The sequence below is a fragment of the Coenobita brevimanus genome, chromosome 116 (genome assembly GCF_032717465.1).
Source record: "Coenobita brevimanus isolate Jiangsu-jjx chromosome 116, ASM3271746v2, whole genome shotgun sequence".
Taxonomy (NCBI): domain Eukaryota; kingdom Metazoa; phylum Arthropoda; class Malacostraca; order Decapoda; family Coenobitidae; genus Coenobita; species Coenobita brevimanus.
Genome location: NC_137069.1, coordinates 53,949,907 through 53,973,112, shown reverse-complemented (window position 1 = coordinate 53,973,112; position 23,206 = coordinate 53,949,907). Strand labels below are relative to the sequence as shown.

At 42.6% G+C, this 23,206-nt stretch overlaps 1 protein-coding gene and 1 non-coding gene across 2 annotated transcripts in view; one reads left to right on the top strand and one right to left on the bottom strand.

Moving 5' to 3' along the window:
• Window positions 1-23,206, bottom strand: part of LOC145418740 (uncharacterized) — a 143,190-nt gene that overhangs the window by 41,296 nt on the left and 78,688 nt on the right. The window contains exon 6 of the mRNA XM_080287073.1: window positions 19,051-19,216. Coding sequence (XP_080143199.1) covers window positions 19,051-19,216 — 166 coding nt within the window. The remainder of the gene's footprint in view (window positions 1-19,050; window positions 19,217-23,206) is intronic.
• Window positions 15,981-16,099, top strand: LOC145418853 (5S ribosomal RNA). Its single transcript, XR_013900756.1, has one exon. It is a non-coding gene; the product is annotated as a 5S ribosomal RNA (ribosomal RNA).

Here is a 23,206-nt window from a genome sequence, read left to right as displayed (position 1 = left end):
AATAGCAGCAGTGATAGCAAAAACCGCTACAACCAACTGCACGATAACCAAGGTATCACTATTTTGCCACTGAGCTGGCTGGTTATATTGTTGCCACCACAAGAAGGCATCCCTCTCCAGCACCATTCAATATCCTAAACCACTATGCATCAGGAACCAAAGGTACATCAGCCACTGGCTTCTTCACACACAACTGTACTTCAAAAACAGTACTGCTGTGTATTAAACACTGCAAAGTTTTTCTTTTCTACTTCTTTTTTCTTTTTCTTTTTAATAAACCTGGTGATGATGCAAGTAGGGAATACATCCTTGCCTAAAACAGAAATGGTTGGCAGGATAACTGATATCCCTTTTTGTTGATGTTTTAGCCTCAAGTTCATCTGCACACGAACCCAGTGGACTGCAGACTGAACATGCCTTTCTGTTATCCACCATCCTCCTTTCAGTGGATTGCAAGGGTACTCATGGCTCTATGTAACCAGGCAGGTAAATATAATAACATGTGCTGTCCCTGCCTCATATACACTGTTCACTGCCTTTTTTTTTTTTTTTTTTTTTTTTTTTTTTTTTTTTAAAGAAGGAACCAAAGGCAACGAGCCCACAAAACTGTTCCTTCCAAGAGAAAAACAAAATACAAGAGAGAGCCAAATTCAAGATCCGATCATTTCGAGATGCCTGGACACACTGCGTTTGAAAGACTGGTGATCATAGGAAGAAGGAAAAACAGAGGGGGACAGTTCCAGAGTTGACCTGTTGCATAAATGAAGGACTGGGAGTAACAGTTAACTCTTGCATTAGAGAGTTGGACAGAAAAGGGATGAGAGTTTGCTGCTAGACAGGTGCTACGCGCCTGTCGTAGAGGTGGAGGAATGCATGCAGACAGTTCAAAGGAGCAGTGACCACTGAAGTAGTGACAGAAAAGAGATAAAGATGCAACAGTGCGGCAAAGAGACAGAGGTTGAAGGGAGCCAGTAAGAGGAGGAAAGTTGATGAGGCGAAAATCATTTGACTCCATCCTATAGAGAAGAGCTGTATGTGGGGAGCTTCCCCACACATGAGAGTTGTACTCCACACAGGGGCGGATAAAACCCCTGTATAGAGTCAACAATTGTGCAGGGGTAAAGAAGGAACGCAGTCGGCTTAGCACACCTAATCTCTTGGAAGCAGATTTTATAAGAGATGTAATATGATCTTTCCAAGATAAGTCCCGAGTAAATGAAACCCCAAGCATGTTCAAGGATGATGCAGGATTAAGCTGAATATTATTAAACATTAGTGGGTATACCTGTTGAAGATTTTGATGGGTTGATAGGTGTAAGAACTGAGTCTTAGATGCATTAAAAACAACCAGATTATTTTTATCCCAGTCAGAGATACGAGCCAAGTCAGACATTAGGTGTGTCACAGCCTCATCCCTTGTTTGTTGAAGTAACTGCTGAGATGGACGTTGCGGGAACCGAATGAAAAGGTGAAGGGTGGAGTCATCAGCGTATGAGTGGATAGGGTTAGATGTACAGCTTAGAAGGTCATTGATGAATAAAAGGAAGAGAGTTGGTGATAGGACAGAGCCCTGAGGAACACCACTGTTAATAGATCTAGGAGAAGAACGATGGCCATCTACAACAGCTGCTATAGAACGACCAGAAAGGAAGCTAGAGATGAAGGCACAGATAGAAGGATAGAAACCGTAAGAGGGCAGTTTGGAAATTAAAGATTTATGCCAGACTCGATCGAAAGCCTTTGAGATGTCAAGTGCAATGGCAAAGCTTTCGCCAAAGTCCCGAAAGGAGGATGACCAGGAGTCTGAAAGGTAGGTGAGAAGATCGCCAGTGGAGCGTCCCTGACGGAACCCATACTGACGATCAGAAAGAAGGTTGTTATAGGAAAGATGCTTTAAAATTTTTCTATTAAGAACTGACTCGAAAACTTTTGAGACACAGGATGTTAAAGCAATTGGACGAGAGTTAGAGGGTTGGGAATGGTCACCCTTCTTTGGGACTGGCTGAATGAGAGCAAACTTCCAGCAAGAAGGAAAGGTACAAGTTGACAGACAAAGGCGAAAGAGTTTGCCTAGGCAGGGTGTAAGCACAGAAGCACAGTTCTTCAGAACAACAGCAGGGACCCCATCAGGCCCATAAGAAAATTACAGATTTCTTTACAAAGCTCCATGGGTGGATACTCCTCTATCATAATTGTTTACAAACTTTCCTTGTGTTGAAGAAGGATGCCTTCATGTGGTGGCACTGATATAACTGGGTGGTTCCAGTGCCAGGTTATATAAATGGCACTCAACTCAATCCCTATCCCAGAAATGGAGGATGGTGGACCACAGAAGGCCAACCTTAGCCTGCAGTCCACTGGGTTCACACTCAGATGAGCCTGGGGTTGCAACAACTACCATTACAGCTATAGCTATGGCTGCTGCTACTACTACTGCTGCTACTACTACTACTACTACCACCACCACCACTACTACCACCACACTACTATTACTACTACCACCACCGCCACTACTACCACCTCACTACTACCTGTACTACTACTACTACCACCAAACTGCTACTACTACTACTATAATACTACTACAAACTCTCCTAAAACAAACCTACACTTTGCTGTGAATCAAGTGAACTGTGGATATACTGAATTGCTCCTTTCCAATACAGCTATCAAATGTACGAGGTGTGGGGAAGAAAAAGAAGTACAAGGTGTGGCAAAATGGGGGGGGGGGGGGCCCCCCTGCTGATTATGCACCTCAGCAGCCACACACAAATAAATTACATCACAGTGCTGTGCAACATCTGAACACTGTATAACCCTAATCTCAGTTCAATTAGCCAAACATACTTGATTTTACAGGCATGTTTCTAACTCTTGTGAAGTGCACTCTGTACTGCTTTGAGTCTCAAGCAAATGAACGACACCATGTTCTTGGCTCAACTGGGAAAAATTCCAGTAGAGACCCCTGCCATGCAGAAAGAAGTGTATGGGGGAGCAGACAGTGTCCCACACGTCTGAGTGGCACAGGCAGTTTAGCAACGGACAGGAAGACATGGGCGATGACCCATAATCTAGACAATCCTCAAAAACAAAAACTGATGCCAACATCCAGAGGGCCAACAAACAGGTGCAGACAGACCGTAGACTGACACCCAGTTTGGACTGAATATAGAGTCTGGGAGGACCAACTTGATGGAAAGTTTCACCATGTGCAGTGTGTGCAAAGATGGTGTCCAACTTAGTCTCTGAGGACCACAAGATCCACTGTGTGGATGCATCCCAGGACATTTTGCAGAGCTGGAGGACGACCCAGAGTTCCTAAACATTGTTATCATTGTGGATGAGATCTGGGTCTTCCGGGACGGACCTGCAACCAAGCACCTGAGCCTCCAGTGGAAAATGGCAGTCACCCGGACTAGAGAAGGGCTACATGTCCAAGTTGTAGATCAAGGTCATGCTCACTGCCTTCTTGACGACCAACTATTGGTACACTATGAGTATGTGCCGGAAGGGCAAACTGTGAGCCAACACTTTTAGAAAGAAGTGCCAGCCCGACTCAATGCACAAATCCGACACACAAGGGGAAACTTGTGGGAGAACATGAACTGGATGCTGCATCATGACAATGCCCTGACACACACTTGGCCCTTGGCAGCCACCAGTTCCTGACCGACAAACAGGTTGCAACTCTGGACCACCCTCCATGCTTGCCAAATCTAGCACCATGCGACTTCTAGCTCCTTCTCAAGATAATATTTATCCTTGAGGGAATGCATTTCTAGGGTGTGGAGGACATCAAAGTTCATATGACTGGCTTCCTGAAGGCCATCAGGATGGAGAACTTTGAAGGGTGCTTTGAGGCATGGAGAAATAGAATGAAGAGGTGTACTGACAACTGGGGGGATTATTTTAAAAGGGTGAATAAGCAGTATCCTGCTATTTCAATAAAAGTTACTTATACTGATAAAGTCTCATTTCCTTTTTGCCAAAGCTCTTATGTTTAATGATTGTCAATACCCTCTGGACTCTGTTTATACAGGCAATATTGAAACTATGTCAACAAAATACAGATATGATGTTAACCCATTGAGATTACAATGATGCGTTTCAGTGTCATTTCAAATCCAACCTCAGAGATTCCAATGACTTGTTTATGCATTATTTTTAAGATACTCCTGTAATATATTCACCATAAATCATATTTAAGCATCATAACAACGCGACTTGGGCATGATGTCACAGAACGCTAGCTCTGTGCATGAAGGGCAGTAGTTTTGTAGTTTTGCAAGGTTTAAACCGGATTTAAATACAGTATATTTTTTTCTTGCTGAATATTTCCTATGGTAAGGTATAAAATTTTTGGTTTTCCCCTAACTTCAACTCGTCATTTTTGCTTTTTATTTTCTTTGATTTCCTTTCTTGAAAATACTATGATAAAGTACAACTACTCAGCTTCAAAATAACACCACAAACAGCATTGTATCATAAAAAGCGTATTTACACTGACCAATCAAAGAAAAAGATTATGCGGCTGACTCAAAAAATTGTGCATCTTTTTCCTTTCACTTTACCGTGCAATAAAATGCTGAAATAACCACAATCTATGTATCACTGTAAAGGTAATTTATTGCAGCTTTGCACAGTTTAAACCAGATCCATATATCTTCTTTCCTCCTCCTTTTTTTCCAAATACAGTATTTTTGTACAGCAAGGTATAATATTTTTGATATATACAGTAATCCCCATACTATCCGGACACCCACTTTCCAGACACCCCCACTTACCAGATATTTTGGTCCCGGGATTCAGTATTCCCAAAATGGCCCCCAAATCGCAAAACATTCGAAAAAAATCCAACTTTTCCCCCCCCGTAATTTGAACTCAGCACGTGCAGCACGGACCAGCTGTGTTTTGGTGCATAGTTCCGTCACCATCCGCTAGAGCGACCCTGCATCCTCCCCACTTACCGCCCATCTCTTGTTGTGAGTGCACACTCGTCATCATGGCCGCCCACGTGCTTGTTTTTCTGGTGGTGCCTTACCTGCTGCAGGCTCTGCTGCTGCTCTCGTGCCTCTTGTTAGTGTGTGTGATGATGGCCCCGCTGCCTGAGAAGAGGAAGAGAGTGGTTTTGACTCTGGAGAAGATGAGGGAGATATTGGACAAGGTGGATGCGGGATGGTCAACCTCACGCATCCTCCGTGAGTTCAACCTGGCCCGATCTACTTTGTTTGATATCAAGAGATCCCGCGACAAACTCATGCGGTACACGGCTGACTTCTCGTCGAAGAACAAATGCAACGTGGAGAGGAAGATGATGTTTACTCCCAGGTATGCTGAAGTCGACCGCTCCACGTTGATTTGGTATTGACAGCAATGTGCTGCTGATGTGCTGGTGCGTGGCACAGAGCTGAAGGCTGCTGCTGAGAAGTTCGCAAGGCTTCAGGACGCCCCAGACTTCAAGGCATCCAAGGGTCGGCTCTTCGCATTCAAGTTACAACATGGCCTTACCAACCGTAAGGCCCATGGCGAAGCTTTGGACGCCAACGTGGATGGAGCAGAGGAGTTTCGGCACAAGGTGAAGCGCTTGATCGACAGGGAGGGCCTCACTCTCGGTCAAGTCTACAATGCTGACGAAATTGGCTTAATCTATCGCTCTTTGCCTACGAACACTCTAGCCAAGGAAACGGAGAAGCGTGTACCTGGCCGCAAGCTCTCCAAGCAAAGGATATCTGCTTTGTGTTGTGCTAATGCTAACGGCATGCACCGGCTCAAGTCCGTTATTGTTGGTCGTGCAAAGCAGCCTAGGTGTCTTCATGGGGTGATGGATGTCCTTCCTGTCGTTTGGTACCATTCTTTGAAGGCATGGTTCACTGCTCACATCTTCAAAGACTGGTTCCACCGCCATTTTGGCAAGGAGGACATCCATTACCAGAAGAAGACACTGGGAATCCCCCACGACCAGGTAAAGGCCCTCCTTCTCCTCGACAATGCACCTGCCCACCCGTGCGACAAAGACTTGGTGGCTGAGAATGGGCGCATTAGGTGCATGTTTATGCCACCTAATACGACTGCTCTCATCCAACCAATGGACCAAGGAATGATCGTGGCAATGAAGAGGCTGTACCGACGGAAGTTCCTGGAGGAGGTGATGGTTGTTCTCGAGGACGAGGACGAGTGCAGGGGGGGACGGGAAACACGGGGCCAGCGGACTTTGGAAAACCTTCGCCGCTACAACATCAAGTCTGTAATCTACAACTGGGCCAGTGCATGGAAGGAAGTCCCTGTCAAGACTCTAGAAAATGGTTGGTCTCGTCTGCTTCTCAGAACGGATGTGGAGCACGATTTCCTAGGTTTTGACGTGGATGACTTCCATGCACGTCGACGTGCGCATGGCGACGATGTTGATGTGGACGAAGTGCGTGAGTGGTTGGATGAGATCCTGGGTATCAGACCATGTCTGATATTGAGATCGTATCTTCAGTTGCAGGTGTCAGTAACCAGCTTGAAGATTCCGACGAGGAAGGCAACGATGATGCAGACTCCTCTCAGCGTGACACTACTCCAGCCATCCCCAAGCTGAGCGCACTCTGGGAACACGTAGAGTTCATTCTCGACTACCTGGAACACCCAGACTGCGACAGGGAGATGGGGCCCTTGGGACTTGTGGAGGAAGTGCGTGCTTTCAGGCAGCACATCATTAATCGCCAAGATCGTCGCTCCTTGCGTCAATCAACCATTGACAGCTTTTTCAGACCCGTGACCCCCGCTGTGCCCAGCCCTGGCTCCACACCATTGCCTCCCCAAGACAGGCCCTCATCCTCTGAGCCACAGCCCAGCACATCAGGCACGGTGGAGTCACCACAGGACGTGAGTTTGCGCCTATCCTCAGAGTCGTCTGCAGTGGGTAGTCCATCACCACGACCCAGCGAAGCACCCCTAGGCCACCTGCATCAGCTACTCTCAGACTCTGACAGTGATTAAACGGCGAGAACTCTCCACTAGACCACACAGGGATTTACAGTGTTATACAGTGAAGAAAACAGTGCGTAGTGTTAAGAAATTAGAATTGTGGGTGCAAAGACTAAAGTGCAGAGTGCAACAATGATTTTATTGACGTTCAATGGAGCGCAAATTAGACTAGAGTGTGTAATGTTAAGAAAATGGATTTATGAGTGCAAAGCCTTAGGTGCAGAGTGCAACACTTATTTCATTAAGGTGCAATGGAGCGTATGTAAGACTAGAGTGCGCAGTGTTAAGAGAATGGAATTCTGAGTGCAAATGACTAAGTTCAGTGCAAGACTTCCATCAGCTAAGGCCAAGGGTGAAGCAACTGGGGTGCTGACTGATCATTTTGGCTCTGAGGGAACTTTTTGCATATCACAGCCAAAGAAAATGTTGCCTAAAATGACCGTGACAGGCCTTTCCTCTTCCCTGGATGACTCTGACATCATCCCAAATATTCTGAGAAAAAACAATAAAATTAAGATGCTCATTGATCGAGGTTGTACCCTCAACTTTCTCTTCACAAGGACAAGGAATGACACCAAAACTGCTGTCTTGAAGATGATGCCAGAGGTGAGATCCTCCACTGTAGAACAGGGCAATTACATCTATGTGGATCTTACAAGATGCTGAGCTTTCGATAGATTCTGGGTTACACAGTGTCATCACTGTCAAGGCTTTGGTCATACATTTGAGAGATGTTCTAGGAAAAGTGATGAACCTAAATGTGTCTTTTGTGCTGGAGCCCATAAATCTAAGGACAGTAGTAACAGAAATTCTCCCACATGCATCAACTGCTCCTCTTTAAGACATCAAGATGCTAATTCAAAGTCACAGGTGGTTGCCCATTTTGCATCAAGTAGAGAATGTCCAATTATGATTTCTCATAGGAATAGATTGATTGAAAACACCAATTTTGAACATTCAAAAAACTGACTACGTCCCTCTTGAACCAGTTAAGGATGGGTCTTTTAAATATTCGTTCTATCCGTAATAAGATAAACTATATTAATGAAACTAAATCAGCATGAGCTTGACATTTTGTGCTTGACTGAAACCTGGTTGTATGAGTCTGATATCGATATTATTCATAATGCTTTGCCTAAGACACATTCTATTATTAGTATTCCCAGGCCTGCTGCTGACTATCCAGGAGGAGGCGTAGCACTCATCTACTCGGCAGCACTTGCAAACGTTTCTCTCATTGATTCAGACCTGACTCCATCTTCATTTGAATTTATGGAAGTATTAATAAATTTCCATCAGAATACCATTAGAATTGCAATTGTCTATCGACCAGGTCATCCAGGCGGAGATGGAGGTTTTATGGAGGAGTTTGGGCAGTTTCTTGAAGGGTTTTCTCTTAAACCTGGAGGACTTCTTGTTTATGGTGATTTCAATTATTGGGTTGACAGTCCAGAATCAAAACCATTTTCCTTAGAATTCCTTGAGTTGATCACCCAGAACTATTTTTTCAATCATGTGAGTAATCCAACTCATGTCTCAGGACATGTCCTTGACTTGATCTTGTCCCCTGTTGGTTGCAGGCGTGTATCAGATGTGGAGGTTGACTCATTTGACCCCCTCATCTCTGATCATGCTCTGATCACTCTTAGTTTTGATGTCCCAAAATCCCCTTCATATAAAAAGGTTATCAGGTTCAGAAATTACAGGAGTGTTGACCGTCAGTTGATCTATCTATCTATCTATCTATCTATTGCCAGACGCCTCAATCCCGTTTGGGGTGGCCACAAACAAATCGCCTCCAAGTTGCCCTGTCCCCCGCCATTTCACTGACCTGCTCCCAACTCACACCCCCCTCTCTCATATACCTCTCCACCCCATCCCTCCATCTCATCCTCGGCCTCCCCCTCCCTCTTCCCCCCTCCACCTCGCTCACATACACTCTCTTCGTCAGTCTTTCACCCTCCATCCTCTCCACATGGCCAAACCACCTCAGTGTGTTCCTCGTAACGCTTCCTATCACATCCACATCCACACCACAACGCTCCTTTATATCCTCATTCGTCAGCCTCTCTCTCTCCATGTGACTCCACAGGCTCCTCTTAAATAACTCATTTCCACTGCTCTCACTCTTGACTTGTGTCCTTCCAACAACGTCCAAGCTTCACTTCCAAACGTTAGAGTTGGTATCACAATACAGTACTGTCATGTAGTAACTTTTTCACTTCCATGCTCACTTCCCTGTTTCTTATCACTGCTTTCAAGGAACCAGCAACCTTTCTTCCCTGCTGTACCCTTTCAAGCACTTCACCCTCCAAACCTCCATCCTTACTCATCACACTACCCAAGTACTTAAACGTACTCACATTTTCCAATTTCTCACCATCCAACCTCGCTGTACATTCACTGACTTCACCTCTCTCAAAGACCATCACTTTACTCTTCCCTACATTCACCTTTAGATTCCGTTTCTTACACACTCTCCCAAACTCATCCACCAAGCCTTGCAGCTCCCCTTCATCTTCACTCAACAACACAGTATCATCTGCAAACAACAGTATAGGGAGTTTCCAAACACTATCCTCTCTCACCAGGGCCACTCCAACATCCACTACCCTACCTTGTACCTCTTTTATTACCCCATCCATGTACAGATTGAACAACCATGGAGACATGACACATCCCTGTTTCAACCCAACTTTCAAAGAGAAAAATTCACTTAGTTCACCATCCACAAGCACTGGTGAACTAAGTTGATGTGTTTTGAAATTGATCAACGTTTAAACTCCATTGATTCTTCAAGTCTTTCTTCTGGTGAGTTGGTTGATATTTACAACAACGAGCTCAGGTCAATTTTTGACCATTATTGTCCTGAAGTAGTAAAAACAATCACTGTATGCGATAATTCTCCGTGGTATGGTCCATCCATTAATTCTTTGCGTAGACAGCGTAGAAGGGCAGAACGTGAGTGGCGCTTGCAGCGGACTGAAGTAACTCGTTTGTGTTATGTTTCTGCGAGAAGAGCAGTCGTTCACACTGTAAAAGCCCAAAAGGTTAGGTATTATCAAAATAAAGTTGATTCATGTGGTGTTGATCAAAAAAAACAGTCTGCAGTTGTGAACAATTTGGTTGGTCGGATGAATGTAATTGTTAAACCAACTTTTGTATCTGATGCCCAATTGGCTTCTGATTTTGCTTCATTTTTTACAAGTAAGATATCTCGCATAAGAAGTGATTTAGACAGCAGTTCTCCTGGTGAAGCGTACTCATTTGACTTCCAGCCACGGTGCACTGGGGATCATTTGCTTTCAACATTTCATCCGCTGGATGTAAACAAAGTCAAATGTTACATCAGAGAACTTAATAAAACATTTTGCTCACTCGATCCATGTAACATGTCACAACTGCCCGATGTGTATGAGCACGCTGCAGACTTTATCTGCAACATAATAAATAGATGCTTCTTAGAAAGTAATTTTGTGCAGTCTGAGAAACGTGCTTTGCTTAGGCCCCTAATTAAGAAACCTCGCCTTGATGTCGAGAGCATGACAAATTATCGTTCCGTCTCTAACCTGTCTTTTTTATCCAAGATTATTGAGTGGGCCATACTCGATCAACTCTTACCACTGCTGGAACACAACAGAGTTGTTCCTGTTGTTCAATCAGCATACAGAAAATACCATTCAACTGAAACTGCACTAACAAGGATTCAGAGTGACTTGGTGGCAAACACTTGTAGTGGGATGTCCTCTCTCCTAGTTCTGTTGGATCTGTCTGCAGCTTTTGATACAGTAGATCATAAATTATTGTTGGATGATCTGTATTTTTATGGCATTCGTGATAGTGCCCTTTTTGCTCCTTAAGTCGTCTCTGTCGGACAGATCTCAGAGAGTGGTTGTTGATTACGCTAGCTCTGATTCTGCTCCTCTTCTATTTGGAGTCCCTCAAGGATCAGTTTTGGGTCCAATTCTGTTTACTATTTACACAAGTAGTTTATCGTCTCTACTTGATGCTCATGATGTGTCCTATCATTTTTATGCTGATGACACCCAGCTCTTTGTTAAGATGTCAGATATCAATGATACTAAGACAAAGTTTGAATCTCTAATGTCTAATATTAAGATTTGGATGGCTAAGAGGAAACTTAAGCTGAATGATGGTAAAACTGAGATCATCATCATCAGAGGAAACAGAAGGGGTGATGACACTGACAATGCCCTGGCTTTGAACATTGGCGTGTCACAGCTGCATCCAGTCAGTTCTGTTCGAAATCTGGGTGTTTATTTTAATTCTAAGTTAAATTACAAAGAACATATTAATCAGGTTGTAAGAGGGTGTAACTTGCATATCAGAAATCTGTACTCTGTGAGAAAATTCCTGAATAGACGGTGCCTCTTAACATTGGTCCATACAGTGGTCTTGTCTCGTGTTGATTATTGTAATTCACTGTGGGCTGGTCTTCCAAATAATATACTAACAAAAGTTCAGTCTGTGTTGAACAGGGCAGCACGGCTTATCTTTGGTCTCCCCTCGAGAACCTCAACTACCCCGTTTCTGATTGAGTTGCATTGGTTACCAGTAAAGGCTAGAATTGAATTTAAACTGTGTCTTATTACATTCAAGGTTCTTAAGTTTGGTGAACTGAAGTATCTTGCTGAATTGTTAAAACTCCCATCGACACACCTGGGTATGATGTTATGCAGTGAAGATGATTCCTTGGTCTTGATGAGCCAGGAGCCATCCACCAGTCATCTTTCTCTGATCGTTGTTTTGCATATAGAGCCCCTAGATTATATAACAGATTGCCATTGTCCATAAGACAACTCTCTACTGGTGAATCCTTTAAGAGACAGCTGAAAGCCTTTCTTTTTTCAAAATGCTACGACCTGGAGAGAGGTACTATGACAGATGATTATAGGGTTTAATTTTTGCCACTTTCATGTATATATGATGTAGCTTGTATTATATACAAGAAATGTCACAATTCTTGTAATTGTAAAAATAATGTGTGTGTGTCAAGAGCTAGTGAATTCCCAAAAGGAAGAACTGGCGCTTTTGAGAAACAAAAGGCCAGATTATTATTATTATTATTACAGTGTACTGCAGGTGCTTCAGGTACTCCTTTTTACTGTCAGAGTCTGAAAGGAGGCAGGTTATTCATCGAGATGGCCAGGGACTTGTTGTAAGTACAATACCTAGAATGTTTCATATTGTACTGTATTTTCCATACTTACCTCTAAAACCTCATTTCACTCTTTTATGTCCCTTATTGGTGTGAATAGAGTCTTAGGTGCTATGCATGTGCCGTGGGGAGGTGTTTTTCTGAGTTAGGCTAGGTTAGGGTCCATAACTACCAGTCCAGGAGCCAGGGACTTGTTGTAAGTACCCAGTATGTTTAATATTGTATAAACTCACCTCTAAAACCTCATTCTCTGGTTCTTTTGCATTTATTTCAGTCTTTTATATCCCTTATTGGTGTGATTTGGGTCTTAAATAGGTGCTATGCATATCCAGAGGGAGTTGTGTAGGTGTTTTTCTGACTCAGGGTAGGTTAGGGTCCATAAGTACAAGTCAAGGAGGCTGGGGCCCACTTTCCGGACGGGACCACTTTCCGGACATGCTTTTGGCTCTATTACATCGGAAAGTGGAGGGATTACTGTACATATACAGTATGTACCATATATACACTCGGACCTTCAATTATGTGCAAATATGGTTGACAATGCCACCGCATTTTTGAAAAGGCACATAATTCAAATATTATAAACAATGCTGTGGTAGGTGGTGACGACCATCATCCACTCACTTGATGTAGTGCTGCCTACTTCTTCCTTAGCCATTATCATTCCTTTTCTGTGCCTGCCCTCCTCTCTTCCTATTTCTCCCATCTTTCCTGTCGTTTCTTATTGCTTTCTTTCCTTTACAGGTGGCTTTACATTTAGTGAAAAGCCAAATGGTTTCCTGTAAACCAAGAAACCATTTACAACGCTGGGAGGTAACCATAAAACCAAACCATACGTGCTCCCTAAGTGTCAACAAGTGGGTTGGTGGAGGGTTAGTGCCCCTCCCTGTAAAACAAATAACTCAAAGTCAAATGGCCACCCCTCGCGGGATTGTGGCATCTGGCAATAGATAGATAAACAATGCGATACATAGAATATGGTAGACATCCTCCCCCGTCAGCACATTTTCACCGTATCTTATACCCATCCAACGGCACTCCTTCCTTCTCCTTTCTGTTGATGTAATGAGCTAGGTAGCGTTCCATGTGAATAAGCACTGTCTTAGTGAAATGACTCTAGAGTTGCTAAAGTACGTAAGGAGGTTGCAGAAACTGAGGAAAAGGGAGTAAGTACTCCGTGGTGGATTGTTTACAAATGACCACGAGGCCCCAAGGCAGATGACACTGTTAGCTGTTTCGGTTCGCAAAAACACACGAGTGTGTTTAATTGTGACTAGAATGTCCCGCTTTTTGTGCATGTCATTTTAAATTTCCCACGTTTAGAAAGTTATTGTTACATTAGTTATAATATGACCTTCTTTTATGAAATTATGATAAATTAGTAAAATTATGAATAATCCAAACAAAATGAAATACCGAACTGTCTGGTCACCTTATGCATTCCATCCACCTCGTAAAGTAGTACGGAAAGTAGTTGGAATGGCTCGGTCTTCCCAGAATGCCTGCACAATTTAAAAACACATGCACACTATAAAAATTATTTTAATCGTATTTTTTGAGATGACGCCCGCATAATTGGCAAATCACACAATTCAAATGCGCATTTTTCAAGGATGTATTGTATATATATATATATATATATATATATATATATATATATATATATACAGTATTTATATATAGTAAGACCTCACTATAATGGATTAATTGGGGCTCAAGCCATCCTGAAAAATGTGAAATTCCGATAAAAGCGACATCCGGACTTCCCCGTGCTATTCCGGACTTTTTCTGATATATCAGACATTAGTCCGGATCGCAGGAATGGTTTTTAAACTGTTTTGACTACCACTGCGGTAGTTGACTGCGTTATAACTTCACTACATTAATCAAATGGTGTAATATATATAATAATACAGTATTGTACACTGATAAACATGTCTTTTATTTTGCTTATTGTGGTGAACATAGCTGAAGTGATAAGGCAGTCCAGACTGCTTCTGGCTTCATCGGACTTTTTCCAATATATAGGAATTTAGTCCGGTAGCTCCTCGAGTTCGATAAAAGCAGATTCCGGTCTATTGAAGTCCGTTATATTGAGATTTTACTGTACTCGATATGTTTTAGGGTGAATGAACGTTTTTAGTAAATTCTGAACAGTTAAGTATGCTTTGTTAATTGTTGATGTTGAGAGGCAAACATAACTGACAGTGAAGGAGTGATATCAAGGGAAGAGGATAGAGACACCTGTATACCCTGTTCCCAAACTGCCTCACTATATTGAACTTCAGTTGTAAAACACTGTAATTAGCTTTTCGTTTAGTGTGTATATACAACTGCTACATTACTATATTCTTGTGGAGGTACTTAGAGGTTAGTGAGACTGCATGATTAGTGATGGCAATGAAGTGGAGTTCAAGAGCATTTTTGCATTTTACCAGTCAGCTGGGCAGAAAAGACTCATATTTCATCTGGTTTGGTAATGGATATTTTTTCAGTTGAGTGGTGAATGTGTTGTCTGTAGGTAATTAGACATCTGGGGCAAGTTACAGTAGACTCATATTGCACTGAGTCAATATTGAATGTGGGAAAATAACATCGGAGGAGTGCAATATGAATCTGACAACAACGGGGAACTTTAAGGTAAATAAAATGCTGTAAAAGTTCACTGTACTTGATTTTTTTTAAAATCTGTTTGTGTTGTCTTTGATTTTAATATACAAATATGCAACAGATTTGGAGCTGATGGATATTTCTAATTTTAATGGAATTTATATTTCCTTAATGAATGAAAGAATGGATTTTATTGAGTTCAGTTGTGGTTTTAATTTAAAGACACACAGTATTTATCTGTATACTGAAACATAATTATACTTTAATGTAGATGAACAATTGTGGTGACCGCTGCTAGGGAGGCATAAACCACAAGCTGGTAATTTTTCGATTTTCGCAGGAAATTACCTTACTCTACCACATGGTAAGTCTGGCCACGGTAAAAGCAACCTTCCAATACGGCAGAATTGGAACCGAAGTTGCATGTTTTGGTGTGCATCAAACCTGTGATCAAGTCTGCATTTAGAGAGCTAGACGGGCATACTCGTGGCGGCACACAGTGCTGGCTCCGGCCAAAGAGCACATGTTTCTCGCATACCAGAGTTGTCATGCTGCCGCTTGACCAATCATACACGTCCTTGTGTGCCACGGCGAACCAGTAGCCATTAAATACCCACAGGGAGTGTACGCTTCTTAGTGCAGGCCTTTTAATTTCAGCTTTTCACCTGGATTTATGCAACATCATGAGTTCTAGTGATTCACCTGTGAGAAGATGAATGACCAGTGCAAACACGGAAAAGACTTAGCAAGCCTGAAACATGGAAGAAAAATGCTGCAAAGAAGAAGAGAGAGAGTGGGAAAGTTTGACCCAGATGACGGTTTCCTAGACTATTAACCCTCCACCCGTCAATCCACTCAAGCACTACTGAGTCCTAGAGACTGGTGAGTATTCATATTTCATAAATTCAATTCATTCCCTACTGATATTATTACTATAAGTCATCTTTACCATCTTAACAAAATTAAAACATAAAAAGCACCATTATAAAATTTATCAAAAATTTACTAAAGTTTATAACAGACTCTGACTGTTATGGATTGTTGTACTAAGGGTAGTTAAGTTTTTTATCACATTAGTGTTGTAGTTAAGAATAATTTCATGAGCTCTACATAAGTAGGATGGATTTTTTTTTTCTTTTTTTTTTTCTTTCAATGAACAGATCTTGATTAGATGATGAAATTGATGTTACAATGTATAATTATGTATGAAATTCATGCTGAAGCCAACAGCCATACCACGCTGAGTGCACCGCTTCTCATCCGATCAGCAAAGTTAAGCAGCATTCGGTCTGGTTAGTACTTGGATGGGTGACCGCCTGGGAACACCAGATGCTGTTGGCGTAATGTTTTCAATCATTTGTGGTACGTGGGGGCACTCACCATCCTCTCACTCGATGTAGTGCTGCTTTGGATGTCTGCCCTTTCCTCTCTTCCTTCCTTCCTCCTATCTTTCTTTCCTTCATTCTTTCCTTTTCATTCTGCCTATAGGTGACTTTACACTCCCTCTCCCGTCTTTCTTTCCTATTCCTTCTGCCTATGGGTGACTCTACACAGAGTGACAAGCCAAATGGTTTCCTGTACACCAGGAAACCATTTACTTCACTGGGTGGTAACAACCAAATTATGGCACCTGGTGGTTTAGCAGGTAACTACTCCAATCGGATTAAGCCAGTGAAGGTTTATATCCAAAGGATGGTTGGGGTTTATTGCTCAGGTAATGCCACTCTGGGATGAGTGAGGTTTGTCACTCATTCGAAATGTCAGGACCAACTTGCCTAGCCCTGGGCTCTTACCCTCCTCATGGGGCAACATAGGACTGGATGACGAAAGGATGATTCATACTGAACTTTATTGTCAACTTTAATCTCAATTTGCTGAGAACTATGATTACTGGAATAAGCCCCTCTAGCAGCAGGAGCCTCAATTCTCAAACTATTGCATGAAAGAAAATGGACTGTCCATAAACACAAAACATAAATAGAATTACGATGGCGTTATGGAACGAATTACCTTTTTGTAAGGAAAGGGTTGTCTGTTTTCTTTGTTTGTACCGTTCTTTTACATAAAAATAATGAAACCAATACTGATGCCCAGTACTTAAGAGAGAATCTAAAAGGTGAGTGTGTACAGTATTTGAGTGAACACTACTCATGTCAAGCAACCTTTCTCCAGTCTTAGTTAAGACAAACATTTTTTTTCTCTGAGCTGCCCTTCCAGAATTTGGGTGCGTCTTTCACACAGCAGAGTCTTATATGCCGCAAAATACGGTGTATCCTTGGCATGGACCGCAGTCTTTAAGACACTAACTTTTCCTTTTACAGTACAGGTAACTCGCACGGAACACGTGGGTTTCGTTCCTACCGTGCCGTGTTAGGTGCGAAATCGCGTATATTTAAACTACTCCGTATTTTGCTCCCTAGACCCCCCAAATGTGTTGTTTTGCTGTTATCTGTCACTAGAAAGCACTTTAAGTGGTTAGAAGGTTTATTTAATGTTATAACTCACAAATACAGTACTCCTGAGCAAAACTTCAACACAAAAATACTGTACGTAAACACAAGGAAACATTACGACGCCGATCATAGGTAATCATATAAATCAGGTTAACTGGTACCAGTGCTTTAACTTACAAGTACATACCAGAACAGTACATATTTAACTTAGAAATGCAGAACTGTGATATCGAATGATTTCAGTACATAATCTGTTAGGAATGGCTGGAAAAAAAAAATAATGTTATGAATACATTTTCACTTTTTTGATATATGTTTATGGTAGTTTCGAGTTATTTTTTAGGTTATCGTTGTGCCCATGCTTGGAAAAGGGAGCGAAAGAGTTGAATTTTCAGTCCTAAATGAGAAAACTGCATGTCCTCCAAGGCTAGACTCTGCCACGGGAGAATAAAGTGGAGGGTCAGTCCGATTAGCAATAAGGAAGTTGTGTCACAACTTCCAGCTCCCACACCACGAGAATGGCTAAAAATAGAATCGTAATGCAGTTTCAGAACTAACAATAAGTCTAATTATTACGAATACAGATACAAAGCAGAAATAAATACGTTTACAGACAGGGAAAACGTATTCCTTCCGTCATAACATGTTCATCTCTCTCTATCATTTTACGTTCATCTTTATCATTTTACCTTGTTATTTTCGCAATACATATATTGCTGTCTTGTAAACAGGGTGGTTGTTTGTGTTTTGCAAGGGAGGAAAAAGGTTGTATTTTCTGTCTGGGTCGAGATAATGGGTGTAACTATGTGTGGTTAGGCATGGCCACGAGCGAAAAAATCATACATCCACCCATCACGATAGCCGGTGGTGAACTGACAGATGATACATGAGACGATGAAGCCAAGGTCATGTCCCAGATTTTCGTTCACTTCCCGAAAGTTTTCACAGTTTTCTACAAGTTGCAAACCATTACAGCAAACCTGAGCAAATAGGTAAAGATACCAAGACAAAAATGTATTTTTCTCTTATTATAAGTCTTTAACGAACAAACAAAAAAAAAGGCAATATTCCGACGCCGATCATGGGTAATCATATAAATCAGGTTAACTGGTTACAAGGCTTTATTTAATGCTTTAATTGCTTACAAGTACATACCAGAACAGTAAATATTTAACTTACAAATACAGTACTGTAGAAAAGCAGTACAGTAAGAGTTTAACGAACAAACAAAAAAGGCAATATTCCGACGCCGATCATGGGTAATCATATAATTCGGGTTAACTGGTTACAAGGCTTTATTTAATGATTTAACTTTATTTAAGTGCTTACAAGTACAGTACATACGAGAACAGTAAATATTTAACTTACAAATACTGAACAGCACTGTGGAAAAAACGAACAAATAAAAAAGGCAATATTCTGACGCCTATCAGGTAAACTGGTTATAAGACTTTATTTCTTGCTTTAACGTTATTTAATAGTACTTTAAGTTGCACATAAACTTACCAGAACAGTACAGTACTGTAAATATTTAACTTACAAATACTGTGCTACTGTACTCGGGAATGTCTCACTCACTGAATAATTTCCCGCCTAGATCGTCACATAATCAAAACAAACCGCGCGCTGCGGTGACGTTCGAGGATTTGATCTTTCAAAGGCCTCTCCTGCGTTAATTTGTAGTTTTCATAATGGTTTTTTAATCTTACGTTGTCTTATATGTATCCCAGCCCTTACCGTGTATAATTGCGAGCGCGTTCCGTGAGATCGTGTTCCGTGCGAGTTACCTGTAGTTCCTTGTGACTCTCTAATCCAACACACCCCAAGAGCCAGACTCACCTGATGTGCCAGTGTCAGGAAGGGCCAGGTCTTCTTCATCGCTGTTCTCTGGCGACGGAGCGTCAACCGTGGGGGAAGGAATTGGGCTGGGCTCAGGCAGGGTCTCCATTTTCTCAGCCAGCTTGGTTTTTAGGGTTTTTACTCGGTTCCCAAAGTTTTTATAAGCCTGTTGTCAAAAAATATATAAAATAAAATAATTTTATCACTGGACTCAAAGTTTTTATTAAAAAAAAAAAAAAAAGTTCCTTAATAATTTTATTATTGCAGGGTATAAATCATGTGAGAGGAGCATCTTGAGTTACGGGGAGTGAGAAAAAATGACAAATAAGGAAGTGAGGGAGCACTGTGGTGTCCATTTACTCTGTTCCCAAAGCTTTTATAAGCTTGTCAAAAAATGAATTAAATAATTAATGCCATTAAATTACTTAACATATTTTTGACACTGCAGGAAGTGAGTTATGTGACAGGGGTTTGCCGAGTTTACACACCATTCAAGCTCCCTGACTCCTCATTCCCCCCCTCACAGGCATAAACATCTACAGATATTTTACCATATTACAGTAGACCCTCATTACAACAAAATCACTGGCGGGAATCCTGATACGATAAAGCTGATACAGTGGAGTCATGACTTAAGACAAAGGGAGGCATTGATCTTACAATAACTATCTATCTATCTATCTATAGCCCAACGCCCTAATCCCGCAAAGGGTGGCCACAGACAAAACGCCTCCAAGTCACTCTGTCACCCACCATTTGACTCCCCTCCCCCCAACTCACCCCCCCTCCCTCATATACCTCTCAACTCCATCCCTCCACCTCATCCTCGGTCTACCCCTCCCTCTCCCTCCCTCCACCTCACCTACATACACCCTCTTAGTCAGTCTTTCATTCTCCATTCTCTCCACATGTCCAAACCACCTCAGTGTATTTCTCCTAATCTTTTCAACCACATCCACATCTACCCCACAACGTTCCTTCACTTCTTCATTCGTCAACCTGTCCCTCCACGTCACTCCACATGCTCCTCTCAAGTAACTCATTTCCACTGCTCTCACTCTTGACTTGTTCCCCTCTTGCAATGTCCACGCCTCGCTTCCATACGTCAGGGTAGGGATCACAATACCATCATGCAGTGACTTCTTAACTTCCATACTCACCTCCCTATTTCTCATCACTGCTTTCAGTGTACCGACAACCTTTCTTCCCTGCTGTACCCTTTCACGTACTTCATCCCCCAAAGTTCCATCCTTACTCATCACACTACCCAAGTACTTGAATGCACTCACATTCTCCATATCCTCACCATCCAACCTCACTGCACACTCTGTGACTTCATTCCTCTCAAACACCATAACTTTACTTTTGTTTACATTAACTTTCAGCTTCCTCCTCCTACACACTGTCCCAAATTCATTCACCAAACCTTGCAACTCCCATTCATCTTCACTCAACAATACTGTATCATCAGCAAACAGCAACACCGGAAGCTTCCAAATCTCACCCTCATTCATTAGGGCCACCCCCACATCCACTGCCCTACCTTGTACTTCCTTTACAACCCCATCCATATATATATTAAACAGCCATGGACACATTACACACCCCTGTTTCAGTCCCACATTGAGATCAAAGAACTCACTCAGCTCACCATCCACTCGCACCGTAGCCCTAGCTCCCGCGTACATACTCCTCACAGCACTCAACAATTTCCCCTCCACTCCATATATTCTTAATACCTTCCACATACCTTGCCTATCTATTCTGTCATAAGCTTTCTCCAAGTCCATGAAGGCAGCATACACTTTCCTTCCCTTCTCTAGATACTTCTCCACTAAACATCTTAGAACAAATATCTGATCTACACACCCTTTTCCCTTCCTAAAGCCCCCTTGTTCTTCTCCAACTAGCTCCTCTGTCATATGCCTAACCCTATCAATGAGTATTCTACCATATATTTTACCAGGCACACTAAGAAGGCAAATACCCCTATGGTTACCACATACTTCTCTCTCCCCTTTTCCTTTGTACAGAGGAACAATTATACCTGATTTCCAGTCCTCTGGAACCCTTCCCTCTTCCCAAGCCAATCTACACAACTTCCATATCCACTCCACAACAATCTCACCCCCATACCTAAGCATTTCACCACACACTCCATCAATTCCTGGGGCCTTTCCCAGCTTAATCTTCTTCATCGCTTCCACTACTTCCGCCCTAGTGATCTCTTCCTCCCTCATCTCATCTCTTCTTCTCCCAGCCATTCCCCAACCACTTATACTCACACTGCTCTCACTCTCTACATTCAACAAATCCTCAAAGTGCTCCTTCCATCTCCTCAATTTCTCTCTCTCTTCTCCACCAACAATCTATTATTCCTATCTTTCACTCCCCTACTATTTCCCCTTTCACACTGCCTTACTTTCTTTACCTCCTTCCAAAACAATTTCTTACTCTCCCTCCATTTCACACTCAGATTCCTCCCAAACTCTTCATCCACTTTCTTCTTACTCTCCTTCACCAGTCTCTTAACCTCCCTTCTCCTGCTCACATATACCTCTCTCTTCTCTCTCTCATCTTCTCCCCCTACCTCTACTCGCCAACCATTCACCATATGCCTTCTTCTTTTGTTCCACAGCTCGTTTCACCTCATCATTCCACCATGCTGTCCCTTGCACACCCTTGCATCTCCTCCTCACTCCACAAACCGCCTCACACGCTGCGCTTATCTCTTCCGTGAATATCTTACATACGTCTTCCACCCCTTCCATCTGCTCTAGCTCCTACCTTCCCAATCTTTCTTCCACTATGCTCTTATACTCTGTCCTTTTCTCACTATCTTGCAATTTCTCCACTCTTCTCACAGGAGCTGCTTCCTCCTGTCTTCCCCTTCGCCTCCTCAACCACTTTCTTTGCAGTTTCTACCTTGGCCATCACTAAGTGATGGTCCGAGACTCCATTCCCCACCCTCTCCACACCCTTGCATCCAACACTTGTCTTCTCATTCGCTCATCCACACACACGTAGTCTATCATTGCCTTGCGTTCAACAAGTTCACCATCCATCCTCCTCATTACTCTCCATGTATACCGGTGGATCATCTTATGACGAAAGTAGGTGTTGGCTATTGCCAACCCCTTACCAGCACAGATGTCCACCAAAGCACTACCATTCCCATCTACTTCAGCTGGCACACCCCACTGACCAACCACTCCATCCACTCGTACATTCCCAACTTTGCCATTCATGTCTCCAATCAACAGCACTCTCTCGCTCCTCTCAAACTTGTCCATACATGCTTCTACTCTCGCCCAAAACTCGTCTTTCACTCTTGCCACTCGATCCTCTGTTGGAGCATACACACATACAATCACCCATGCTTGTATACCTACTTTCATCCTCACCCATACAATCCTTGCACCCACTGTTCCATACTCTCTTATATTCTCCTTCCACTTCTTGCTTATCATCAGACATACTCCCTCTCTTGCCCTCTCATTCTCACTGACTCCCGCACATATACCTACACCGTATTCCCATTCTCTCATCCTTTCACCTTTCAATTTAGTTTCAGTCAATCCACATATATCCACTTTTGCATCCTCAAGCACCTGGACAATCTCTCTCTCTTTCACTTCATCATTCACTCCTCTCACATTCCACGTTCCTACCCTCAGAATGTCCTTTGTCCGTTCCTTAGTCGTCAACGTATGGTCCGTCCGGGTCCGAGGCGCTTTATTTGCTTTTTTAGTTAGTTCTTTTTACGGGGTGGGGCACTAACCCACCACCAACCCTTTTAGTCGCCTCGTACGACAAGCAGGGATACTGGGGGAGTATTCTTGAAACCCCCCTACCCCCAGGGGGGGTAGGGGGGTTTCTCCCTTAATTATTTAATAACACTTTAATATCACTCAACTGTGCGGGAGGAACTGAGTGGGAAGTGGATGCATTAGATATTGGGTTTCCAGATGGTTGTGTTTGTGTTTGTTTACAACTCATGTGCTGTGCTTTTGTCAGTCACTGCTAGGGTTCCTTGACCCATGCCAACCCACGTGACCCAAGTCCCATACCGGGCTGCCTCAGTTGTTGTGTTGACTGTCGTTGTGTCTACAAGCATTTATTTATTTATTTATTTATTTATTTATTCATTTATTTC